The sequence below is a fragment of the Corvus kubaryi genome, unplaced genomic scaffold (genome assembly GCF_017639235.1).
Source record: "Corvus kubaryi isolate FWS band 111438036 unplaced genomic scaffold, C.kubaryi_AGA036_p1.0 71, whole genome shotgun sequence".
Taxonomy (NCBI): Eukaryota; Metazoa; Chordata; class Aves; order Passeriformes; family Corvidae; genus Corvus; species Corvus kubaryi.
Genome location: NW_024582059.1, coordinates 6,155,589 through 6,168,050, shown reverse-complemented (window position 1 = coordinate 6,168,050; position 12,462 = coordinate 6,155,589). Strand labels below are relative to the sequence as shown.

Sequence of the window (12,462 nt, the reverse complement as noted above, 5' to 3'; positions counted from 1 at the left end):
GTTCTGTTTCACAGAACAGAGGTCAGTAGTTTGCAGTCTTCTCAAAAGCCATACATAATTACCAACAAAAATGTGGTATCCAGAACTTTTGGAAGTTTGTCTTGTGGAAGTTTGGAGAAAGAAAGTCTAAAATTCTGTATTGCTATGGCAGTAAATGGCCTTTAGAAACAAGGGCAAATGAGATTGTTTTGATGGAATGTGAGTGGAGAACGCAGGCTTTGTTTTTTGGTTACCCTGCAGTCTTTTTGCTCATAACTGTTCAGAGATCTGGCTGCAGTCAGTATGTTTTCGAGAAATGTTTTTTGCTGTGATGACTGTATTCTTAGAATAGCTCCTTGGCTATCTCTAAGCCGTTATCTCCTGACTTCTGAGAGCTGGCTTGTCCTCCTGTGTGTTTATGCTACATACTGCAGAAGTCCAGTGGCATGCTGGATTTGAATTCCTCCTTGAAAAGGTGGAGCTGCCACTTCAGACCTCTTCAGCCTTCAGTAAACCCAGTGAGTTGTGCTGCATTTAAAGGTCCATCAATGCCTTGATGACAAACACCACAGCATTCAACAGACTGTGCAGTATCTGTTTTTCTAAAAACAATCTCAGATTTCACTTAGGCTATAAATTGAATCCCCCACTGTGATATCTTCTGAGCATTTAGTGTGCTGTGTAAAAGCTTACCATAGCTTCTCTGAAAAAAAATGGAAAAATAAAACCCTGCTTCTTACATATGACCTTTCCATATCACTGAAGGGTAAATGCAAGCTAAACTTGCTCACTCAATCCAAAATAAATAGAAGTGATTGCAAGATCAAGTGAATTATCTGTAGACAGTTTCAGAAAAAGGCTCTTCTTGGTAAAAGGTAGCATGACAGCCTGTGAGATGGCAGCATTGTATTTTCTAGCATTATACATAAAACACTTGCAAAGATGAGAAAGCTTCTCCCCAAATGCTAATTTTAGGGAGGCATTAAGAGAAAAATGATCGCTCATTTGTTGGAAGTTCCACTGAAACAGACAGGCTGACAGATAAACTGCACGTTCCTGTTCTAGGCATAAGATTGTTTGCTGTTAATAAAATTACTCCAAAGTTTTGTGACTTTGCAGTGAATTCACAACCGAAGTTTACTTTAGGACTGAGCATTTATATGCTGAGTGTAATTGTATAATTAATTGCAACCTGTAACCTTTGTCACCTGCTCCAGGTGACCGTGCCTTGGCAGAGGGGTTGGACCAGATGATCTCCACAGGTCCCTTCCAACCGTGGCGATTCTGTGATTCTGTAGTCATGTTTGCACTCCAGTATCCCTTTGACACATTTAATTTTTCTTAAACAGAATGAAGATGGACTGGCAGAATTCTTTGAAAGTGTGGTAAAACAGACCCAAATGAAGCCAAAGAAAGTGATTGGCTGGATTCTAAATGACCTGCTCAGTTACTTGAAACAACATTCCCTTACAGTAAAGGAAAGGTCAGTCTTCTTAGAGACAAAGTGATCCTTTTCTCATGAATGGTACCGTGTCACTCCATTGCTCGTGCCTGCTTTAGTTGCTACCTGTGAAGTTTGTTACTCCAGGCAGTCCTGCACAGGCCTTGCCTCTGTCCTGCTAAATGGAATTAGACAAAAAAGTGCCAGAGACGAGGATCATGTAGTTAAGAGTAGCAACCAGTCTTCAGTCTTTAGAGTGTGATGATGGTAAGGCATAGTCAGGCCATTAGTACCAAACATGAGGGAAAACAGCTTGTCATCCTGAATGCTGTGATCTTTAGGCAAGCAGCAGTAGCATAGATACATTACAACACCTTATTCTCTGAGGTAACTTCTGCCCACTTTTTCCGTAGCCCAGTCAGTTCTTTTGTCCTGGCTGACCTCTTGAACCTTCTAGAAAAAAAAGAAATTTCTTCTACAGCAGCAAAGCAGGTAAGTACCTTTTTGATTTTGCTTTACTCTGAATCTGTGGCTGCTTACTTTGGTTGTGTAGCAATTTTGTAATCATTGTGTACCAGTACAATGGTTGCTTTAAAGGGAAATTACTTAGAGTGTTGATAAAGGATAGCTTCTGTATCTATATTATATACATATAATACATACAAATGCCTTATGTGTGTATATAATCTTAGAGATATATCTGCATATTCACTGTTAGAAGGGGGCAGAAGCCAAATAGTAGACTTAAACGATGTGAACTGAACTCAAATAAATCCTGCTTCTGAACAGAGCAGACAGTAGATCTCAATTTCACTATTCCAGTCAGGCCTGTGTGAAAGGTCAGTGGGAGCTAATCCATGGCTTGCAGTTAAGATGAGAGTATCAGTTACTAGATTCTTAGGGACAGTAAGGTCTACGTTCCCAAGCATTAGCACATGGGAAAGGATAGAATTCATCCAAGTGTAGTCACAAAAAGAGTTCTGCTTTGGTGTACCTGAGTCAAAAGTGGGAGAGGTTTGGCCTTTCTTTTATCCTTGCTTCTTTGAGCAAGTGCTGTCATGAAGCTCTCAAGCAAGTAAAGCTGGGGTTTTTTTAAATATCATCTTCCTTAGGACAGTCTGAAAAATCAGCTCTTGATGATTTATATCTAAAATTGTGAACTGGTTATGATGGGTATGGTACTGCTGTGTCTGTAGACAAAATTTAGAGGCTTTTTTGTGATGGGCCATAATCAGTCATTCACCTTAAATTGCTGCAAGCTCATTTATATGGAATGATTTGTCTTTTCAGATTAATTATTGTACTCTAGATAAGTGCATTAGGTGACTGTTTCAGTGTTTATCAGTGAAACCGTTCATGAACTGTGAATGAACTTTCTGGTTTGTTTTCTCTTTTTGGAGATGCTTGTGTTTCTTAATTAAGTTGGTCTGTGTCTGTGGATAGCCAGCTGCATAAGACGGGCGTCATAAATAGGGATTTAAGTGCCTGGCTTCAGGCATGTGTGTTTGGAAATTTTGTATTGGAAAAGTAAAAGCTTCAAAAAGGAGGTAAGTATTAATAGGAAAAGCACTGGAATGCAGAGCAGTTCTGTGCCTGCGGGGTTGTGGCACACCCATCAGTTTGGTGTCTGCATTTGAAAGGGAAGCTTCAGAACTCCAGTCTTAAGTCTCTTCCTTGTGGAGGTATGGACAGGGTACTAACGCTCATCTAAGGGATTTTCTGCTTTGTGATATATTTGTGTGACAGGCACTTCTGACAGGTTGTGAAATGTCAAGAATTACAGAAATGCATTTGTTGTTTAATTACCAGCTCCTTGTAATGTGCATGTTGTCCTCAGTGTTCTGAAACTGGACCCAGAAATCGCAGTACTGTTTGCCCTCACCGAGTGATGATGCTATCAAACTGCAGAAACCTTGCCACATTTAGAAAAGTATTTTGGTTGCCTGGATGTCAGAAGAGTAACAAATGTTTATAACAATCCTCAGCAGTAGGCAGAGACGCTGGATGGCCTGAGGGCAGAAAGGGCTATATATACACACCAGCAGATGAATTGCAGCTCTTGGGGAGGGGAGCATGATCTGCACTGGCAGACACTGATCCAATGGGAAGGGATGGAAGAAGTTCGATGGGGTGAGCACGCAGACATGTGTACACATATGTGCTCGCTGCAGGAAGCTGTTAACCACTTCAATTATTGAAAAGGTTCTGTGTTTGGGCTCTGCTGTCTAAGGCAGTAAAACAGGCAGATAAAAGCCGTGAGCACTGGCTGTACACACAGAGCATTGTGTGGTGGGATGCAGTGCCAAGCTAAGGGCACTGTGTGCTCATGTAATTACCATGTAGGTAATTACAGAGCTCATGCCCAACGTGCCATCAAACACAGCGTCCCACTCTAGAGGTCTCTGAAGCAGTTCTGGGCTGGTGTGCCTGTGCAAAGGGGGGGAGCAGCTTCCAGCTGCGCTGGCGTGTGGGGCTGTGGGGTGAGCGTGTCCTGGATCAGATGGATGCACGCTGCTTGTGGCCCAGCCCGGAGGCACCATTTTGAAGCCCACAGTGGGACGTGTCACTGCTGCTCACGCAGGGCTGAAACCAGTCCGATGGGGAGTGTGCCTGTGATGGGGCCTTGCTCCTCAAGTTGCCAGACAGGCAGCAGATCCATGTCTGGCATAACAGACCTGCCTGTGAGTTATGGCATTGTGGGAGGAGGCTGGTTCCTGGGCCAGGGAAGTGGAAACTTGTCCCTACTGCCAAGAGCCATGCTGGAGCAACTCCGTGTGGACACCCTTGTCACTAGTTCATGGGGGATCCATGCCCAGCAGGCCATGGAGCAGAGCAGACCTTGGGTTTTGCTGGGTTCTGCAGTTGCATAGGTACTCAAATAGGAGTAACTTCAACAGACCTCCTTTGCACCCCTACTTTAAAGTAGATAGCAGGGAAATGAGTACAGTACACATATCTAAACAGAACCATCTGCTTTGACAATTATGACTACACCATCTGGAGGACTGGACCCAGCCTGCCCCCTGCTTCTCTTGAGAGGCTGAGGGACACCTGCCAGACATGAAGGCTTCCGTCACTGGAAAGGAGAGGTGCCCACAGGACTTGCTGGAATGGTGCTGCCTGCTGCTTTCCTCCCGCCCTTGGCAGCAAATCACTGCAGATAGAGTTTCCAGTTGGAGCATTCTTAGGCACAACAGTCAGCTGGCACGGTCACCAGTTGCAAAATGTTTGATATGATGCCCATGGCAGCCAGACATGTAAGTCCTAATTAATTCATCTTGACCAATGCTGCTATGCCTGCATAGGTGGAGACCACAGAACATCATTAAAATCTAATCACGCTCAGGCAAGAATCAATAGAAGAAGCCACTGAGATTTCAGTGATGGAAATGAGGCCTGAGATTCACGTTTTGGCTCTGGAGACTTCATAATTTGATCCTCCTGTGCTGGTGCAGGCAGTTTGTGTAAATGAGTTGAAATCATTTTTTAAACTGCTTTCTTTAGATTTGTACTCCTTGCCAAGTGGAGAAACACATTTTTAAAAAGTGCATCTTTTGACAGGCCTTGGCCACAACTCTTTCTGCTTTCCTACATACCTGTAAACAAGCAAGGGCCTTGATAACATTGTTGCTCTACTAACTAAGTGGAGGTGCTTGTTACCAAATGGGAAGGGACACATGATGCAGCTGTCACAGGGAAAATCTGGTGCCTTCAAGGTTTCTAATGGGCAAGCTTTCCTCGGTGCCAGGAAATATTTGGCACAGGCATAACAGGGAATCAGAGCTGGATCTCTGACTGTCAAGCTGTCCTGCCCCTGATCTAAGTCAGCCTGATGTACGAGTTGCTCCTGCATGACTCTGCCATGATTGGCGCCGTAGATTTTGTTCTTTGCAGATTTCCCCTTCCTGCAGCCCATGGCATCCTGTTTTAATACATACCAGTCCTAAAAATCCCATCTGCCTTTTTCCAGGAGAGTGAAAGGGCTTATTCATTGTCCACCCTGATTTGTGCAGCACTTTAGACTCTCCAGGGTGTTTTGCTAGAGGCCAGGTGTTGTGCGGCGAGGACAGGGCTCATTCTAAGAGGTGACATGCAGTATGGGTGCCTTGGGAGGCCTCCAGGAGAGAAACCTTCCTGCTTCATCCCTCAGGGAAGAAGCAAAAGGGCTTCCTGGAGTAGCAATGGAGTGCAACAACAACAAATCCCCAAAACACGAAAAAACACCACCACAAAAAAGGCAAGCAGCTGCATACAGGCTGAATCTCTGTTGGATATTATGTATTTATTTCTAGGGGTATTCCAGGTAGCACTGGCATGATGATTTTTAAATTTCACACTAGAAGGAAGATCTTGTAGAAGACATCATATAGAGCACTGATTTATTCAGTATAAAGATTCAGTATAAAGATCTTTACCTATAGCTGTTGTAATGCTGGCTGCTTATCAGTAACTTCAGTATTGTGATCTGCCTTTGGCCCTCTCACAAGGAAAAATTAAGATGTAGCTGCCACAATACAGCTGTGTGTCATTACCCTCTCACAAGGTCTTGAGAAGAGTGATAAGATGCCATAAAAAGCTTCAGAGTGCCACTGGCAAACAAATATCCTCTTGCAGCAATTCTATGAATGCATGGTTCTTAAAATACTTGCTGTGGATATAGAACTCTTTAACCAAAGGTCTTTTGTACCTGAAAATTTGTCATGCTGAAAAAAATTGCTGGGGTAGTTAAGATAGCATCCCATGTGCTTCACTTTACCAGAGTTCTCTTGCTGCCCTGCGAATTACTCAAGATGCAGTTTGAATGCCCCTCCTTGTCTCCCCATCTTGGCCTCTTCTTCATCCTACAGGGAATATTTAATTCTGAAATTTTGACAGGACATTCATTTCCATATTGGGGCACAGCAATGGCCCAAACCTACAATTATATCTTCAGCTCAGGATGGAGCACAATGAGCTGTTTTAATAAGGGTTTTCTTACTCTCCTCCCACAGCCCTGAAATAAAAGCAAAGGGAATACAGAAAATGACTGCCCAAGGAAATTGGTTTTTTATAAATGTTCTCTCCTCTCAAGTGTATTCCAGGGCAATAGCCCTGCTGCAGTGTAGGAAAACACTAGCATTAACAAGTGATTATTCCACAAGCCTGGGTTTGCCCAGCAGTCCAGTACTTGGAGATGATGCATAGGTGGGCTGGAGCTGCTGCATTCATTCTACTTGGCAGCATTTTTCTTCTGCTTTGTCATACATATCCTCATTACAGCCTGCTGGCGAGGACTGGTAATGGGATGAGTTACCTGGGATTGGACTTAGTACAATAGTCAACTAATCATCAGTTCCCGGGCAGAGCCATTGCTCATGGAGATGCATTTCCCTGCTGCTCCCAGGCAATTCTGTGAATGATGTGAGAAGAGCAGGAATACTGGCAAAGAGCAGCCTTGCAGCCCTGCCATCCCTGCTGTGGTGGCTCCTCTCCGTGCATGAGGAGCAGGGGGCTGTGCTCAGCAAACCCCTCTGGAGAGAGCCTGGCCCTGGGGGAGCAGGCAGGGCCCGGGCTTCAGAGGCTGCACAGCCCCAGCTGTGAACCATTACCCTGGACTCTGCAGGAGGTGGCAATGCTTTGTCTCAGTCCAGGGGGCAGAAAAGGAGGGGGGTACAAGGGCTCTTTCAGAGAGGCACAGGATTAAATCTTGGGCTTGTTCACATTTAGACAATCTACTCCTAGCAAAAACAGGGCTTCTTGGATCCATAACTGAAATACTGCATGTAAACAATGTTGGTAAGTCAAACCACTGACCTTTGCTGCTTTTATTGTGATTTTCAGGTGCTTGCAGAATTGTGGAAGGGAGAAGGGAAGACTCCTCTTGAAATTGTTAAAGTACAGAAACTTGAACTGTTACAGGATCAAAAAGAGCTTGAACAGATCTGCCAGGCAGTGATTGATGGACAAGAAAATGAGGTGATTATGATGGTGCCAGGAACCTTCTGCACGGTGGCAGTGTGTGGCACTGAAAGGGGGTTAAAATAGCCTCTCTTTTTTTCTCTTTTGATGGCATTTGAGCTCTAGAGCCAGAGCAGTAAAGCTGCTGCCAAGATATTATCTTGGGCTTTTCTTCTCCTTTCTTATTTTACTAAGTGGGTTTTTTTGAAACTGAAGCTTACACAAAATGATCAGCAAAAGAAATTACCAGTCTGGCTAATGTGCTAAGTCATTCTGAGAGCCCATAAAACTTTAATGCAGGAAACAAAACTGCAGGGCCCTGTCCCTCTCCAGCTGTACTGCCATTAACCTGACCCTGCTACCCAGCCACATAACTCTGATTTTTATGACATCTGTTGTGATATTGGGTCAACACTGTTAAACTGTTCTGAAGCTGGAGATGGAAGTTAGCTGCCAGCAAGACATATATTAGTTATGGAATTAGAGACTGTATCAGTGCTGGCAAGGCAAAAATTTTACTTGAATCTGACTTTCTGCCATGTCCATGTCTCTGTCCACTGCCAAAGAGAGGAGCCTAGCTGGCTCTCCTGCCTGACAGTGGCTCTGGGGTGGGGAGGAGCCAGAGCTCTGTGGCAGCAGCAGCAGTGGCTCTAGAGCTGCTGCCCACTCTGCTGTTCTGCCCACTCTGCAGTGGCAGCCACACAAATGCTCCCCTGTGGGGATGATGGGCTCTTCCCCATCTCCTTGGAAAGACACACAGCAGCCACTGTGGCTCAGTCTAACAAGGTCTGAGCTGGAAAAAAAGGGAAAAAACCCTTGTTGATCATGAAGGGGAGGAGTGGGAAGGGATCTTGACAGAGTCTATATAATCTGTTTTATAAAAAGCAAAAAGAAAACAAGTGCTTGTATGTTCTCTGGAGCAAAAATGTAAAAGCAGAAGTGAATAGCTTACTTCTAATACGAACAATGTCTAGCTACATTTGCCATTTGGAAAAAAACATTAATATCTTTTGAGAACAATACCACCCCTTCCAGATCTCACTGGGGGATGCTAACAGCTCTGCAAGAGCTTTAGATAAAATGAGCTTGCAGTAGATCAGCATGACCTCCATCCAACTTGACTCATTTGCAGAGCCTGATAAAAGTGCTGCTGTATTTCTAGGCTGGTATGAAAGCACAGGATGGGAGGGAGAGGAGAGAACATTAGAACTGACTGGGAAGTGCAGGAGCTGAAGGTCCATAACCACACTCCCATTTCAATGTGTTTTGAGAGTTAACTTTTTTCAGAACGAAATAGCTTCTAAACAGCTGCTCAAACCAATACTGAGCACTTTATGACAGTGAAGGATCAGGACTGTACTGCACTCTGCCCTGCATAGTAATTTCTAGCAGATCCAGAGTAATGAGTCCTTTCCACAGTGCAACTTAACAGAGAAGACTTTTGACTGACAGTAATTCAGACACTGTAATGAAAAGCATTATTTGTATCTGAATTTGGTATTGGCACAGTGCATGGTTCCTGTGTTTACAACTCATCCCTGCACATATATCATCCTGTTTCTTCGCAGCAATTGTGTTATGCCCAGGAACTCCGACAATGTCGAGAATGGCTTCCCTGCCACACAAACAGTAGGAAGGCCAGATGCTTGTCTTTCAGCAGTAGCATCTCCTTTAGGAAGGCCCAAAGGTGAAATTTCAGATCCTTTCAGCTTTTAGATATGGCCCTTGCAGTGCAGCAGGTGATTGTGCATCAAAGGCTGTCTGATAGGAGGTCATATTTGACCAGTTTAATTAATCGTCATGTTGCAAATTAGATTACGTGCTTGAAGGAAATAAAAAACACCTATGTCTGTGCTTGAAGGACCTCACCAATATTATCAAATAGATTTTGATTTGATGCAAATTACTTGTTATAACAGGACATTATATTCAGTAAAATGGTAGATCCTATTAGCAAGGAAAGTCCATCTCTGGCTCTTTCCAGGAAGTTGCCATTCAAGTTGCAAACGCTGTTAAAATCCAAAAGCGTTTTGTGACTCTTCAAATAAGAGGAGCTCTTTCTATTAGTTGTAAGGCCCTGCTGCTGTACAGACTTGCTGTTCTCTCATGGGAGCAGAGGAGGAGCTTATTGCAAGGCTGAAGGCAGTTTTGATAAATAACACCTTAGCCCCAAATGCAGTCTTCCTATCACAATAGTCTAACGGACAAAGATATTCCTACCTTGGTGTTGGGAATGAGTGAAGACGTTCACTTTTCTTGTAACAATGCTATCTGTTGGATTTTTTTTCTTTAAAGGTTATGGCGATAAAGGCAGGAAATCAAAAAGTTCTAAATAAGTTAATTGGTCTGGTACAAAGGAAGACACAAGGACGGTCCAATCCTGTTCTAGTGAAGCAGTTATTAGAGAAGAAGCTATCAGAGTAGTCACAAGAAAAAAAACACACAAGCAACTACAGAAATACGTGCTTCGTTCTGTCTGCAAATGGTGTCTCCTCGTGCAGCATCGGGCTTGTTGGTTGTACTTCAAGCAGCCTGACGTCCCAGCCTTCCCTAGATGCGTCAGCCAAAGGCAGATGGGCCACAGAAAAGCAGGATACAGCCATTTGCATCGCCCTCGCTTTGATGTGGCACTTGGAAATGTGATTTCCACACAGCCCTGGGAAACAAGCTCCCAGAGGTGTCTGAGAGTATGCAGAGAGCTGAAACTACTTGCGTTAGTTTTCTAATAAAGCAGGTACAAACTTAGCTTTTCTTGGCTGTGTGTTTGTGAGAAGGGAGATTCACAATCTCAAATACTCTGTCTGGGGATGCACACCATAGCTCACTGTCAGTTTGAGCACAGCAGTAACAATGACTAAAACACCCAGCAATAATTGAGGAGACCACCTGTGCCTCAATGCCTAACACAAGATAAAAAAAGTTCACTGCTATCATTCTTCCTGGTTTCTGAGGAAAGGATGAAGTAATGAGCTGCTTAAGTGTGTTCCTGAGGGTAGTGCCATAGACAGAAGTGCCAGCATCTTGCCATGTCAGATTTTTTGCTCCTTCTCCCAGTTATGCATCCACATACCTGCTTTGCCTGCTTTCAGTTCTGAGGAGTGCCTGAGGGATGTGTGCCTGAGCCCTTCTGAGGGCCACATCCCACTTTGGCCTCAGAGGTTCAGAACAGCAGATGTGCTTCTGCCAGCCCTGCACAATCTACAGCAGAACAAGTAGAATCGTAGAACAGCTGGAGTTGGAAGGGACCCACAAGGATCACTGAAGTCCAGCCCCCTGGCCCTGCACAGAACAGCCCCAGGACTCACACCATGTGCCTGAGAAAGTGGTGTCTTTTTCTAATGCAGTAGCTCAGTAACGGGACTGCTTGCTCCAGTTTGGTTTTTTTTCTCTGCAGGCAAGAATTTGGCCCTGGTTACAAATGCCCAGGGCTGCTGCTTCTCTCGCACATGGTTTTCTGCTGTCACCTGGAACTGCACTGCTTCGGGGAAGGAATGGAACATGCAGTTGGCTTACCAAAACTGAGCTGGATTCAGCTGGGGTCCAGTCCTGCTCCACTACTTAATCCAAAGAGGTGTTTTATGCTGGTGGTTTTTATTTTGGGTTTTTTATATCTTTTTTTTTTTCAGTTCTGGCTTTCAGTACTCACTGAAACACAGGGATGTGGAATAAACTTCCCCATCCCAACCAACTTTAGCTGATCAAGCCATTAACAGGAAATGCAACAAGAAGGAGCCTGTCAAATTTACATTTGGGAGATAAATCCCATTTAGTACCAGGTGCTTGAAGTTCTTTAATCCCTCCTGGAGACTGCTAAGCCATACTTTTTAAAGATCACATCTACCTCAGGCCTCATAGCTGCTGCTTCAGAATTGTTCTTTAGGATGTGCCTGCAGGGCAGACATTGTCACAGGAGTGCAGCAGGTGTGGCCCTGGGACTTCAGTCACCTTTGGCAAATGTGATGCTTGCAGCACTGGTTCAAAGTAGGTTGATGGCAGTTCCTCCTCCTGAGTGCCAGTGCTGATGTTATGTCTTGAGGAGGACATTGCTATACAAACTGGCTGAGGTTCAAGTACGAACTCTTTCATTAGAAGGAAAAAACCCTTTGGTTTTCAATACATTTAATGAATAAAATGTATACCCATTATTCACAAAATGTACCTTTACAATTCAAGCATCAACACACAGCTTACAAAAAGCAGTAACATGACTGCAGTCAAAAACTGTGACCCTTCAAAAACCAGTCAACCAAACAAAAAAGCCTAAACCTCCGAAAACTCCCCCCAAATCACACCCCGCCCAGGATTTTCAGGTAATTTGACCTTCACACTAAGACTTCTACTATCACTTTTCACATCATGAGCAAAAAGTACCATTTTTGCTTAAGAGTGGTGTGAATTTTCAGGTAAGTGTTCAGTCAATAAAGGTTTAGATTATACAAGAAACTAAGTATTGGAATTCTGTTCAACTCTTGCCATGGCAGCAAGAAACAAGACGGCACAAGGGTTTCTGCATGAAATCTTGAATATTAGAAATACTCCCTCAGTTTAGAAAAACACAGCTGTTTCCCAGAAGTGTTTCCCAAGGTTAGTGCTTGTTGTGGCACGGCTGGATGCTGCTGTGCTGAGTTCCCCACTGCTATAGTGGGTACCTTTTAAAAAAGAGAAATCAAAACAACAATGTATTTGGGAGAATAAATCAGCTAAACTGATTTAAAAGAAGGAAGGCTCTCAACCAATGTAGCAAGGCTACTGCTGATAATTCTCTCTATGGGCTACTTCTTCTTAGCCAATCTTTTACTGTAGAATTATATTTCGCTAGTACGGTGCAAAACCTGTTAAAAGTCACCAGCCAGGTTCTCTCTGAGTAGAGTCTGTGTCAGTATATCATGCAGCTGGGCATATGCAAAGCACTTGACACTGTCCTGCATAGCATCCTATCTCTAAACTGGAAAGACATGGATTTGATGGGTGGACCACTCAGGGGATAAGGAACTGGCTGTCTGGTTGCACTCAAAGAGTTGTGGTCCGTATCTTGACGTCCAGGTGGAGGCCAATGATGAGTGGAGTCCTCCAGTGGTCATCACTGGACCTGGCCCTGTTTCACA

At 44.0% G+C, this 12,462-nt stretch overlaps 1 protein-coding gene across 3 annotated transcripts in view; it reads left to right on the top strand.

Annotated features, from left to right (window-relative positions):
- The window catches only part of GATB (glutamyl-tRNA amidotransferase subunit B), a 42,953-nt gene extending 32,851 nt beyond the window's left edge, over nt 1-10,102 (top strand). For 2 of the 3 annotated variants that reach the window (XM_042050030.1, XM_042050029.1), the window contains exons 10-13: nt 1,329-1,462; nt 1,834-1,912; nt 7,241-7,375; nt 9,653-10,102. In XM_042050030.1, the coding sequence (XP_041905964.1) occupies nt 1,329-1,462; nt 1,834-1,912; nt 7,241-7,375; nt 9,653-9,781 (477 nt within the window). In that variant the 3' untranslated portion in view covers nt 9,782-10,102. The remainder of the gene's footprint in view (nt 1-1,328; nt 1,463-1,833; nt 1,913-7,240; nt 7,376-9,652) is intronic. The other variant, XM_042050031.1, reaches the window with a different exon arrangement.
- The last annotated feature ends 2,360 nt before the right edge of the window (nt 10,103-12,462 follow it).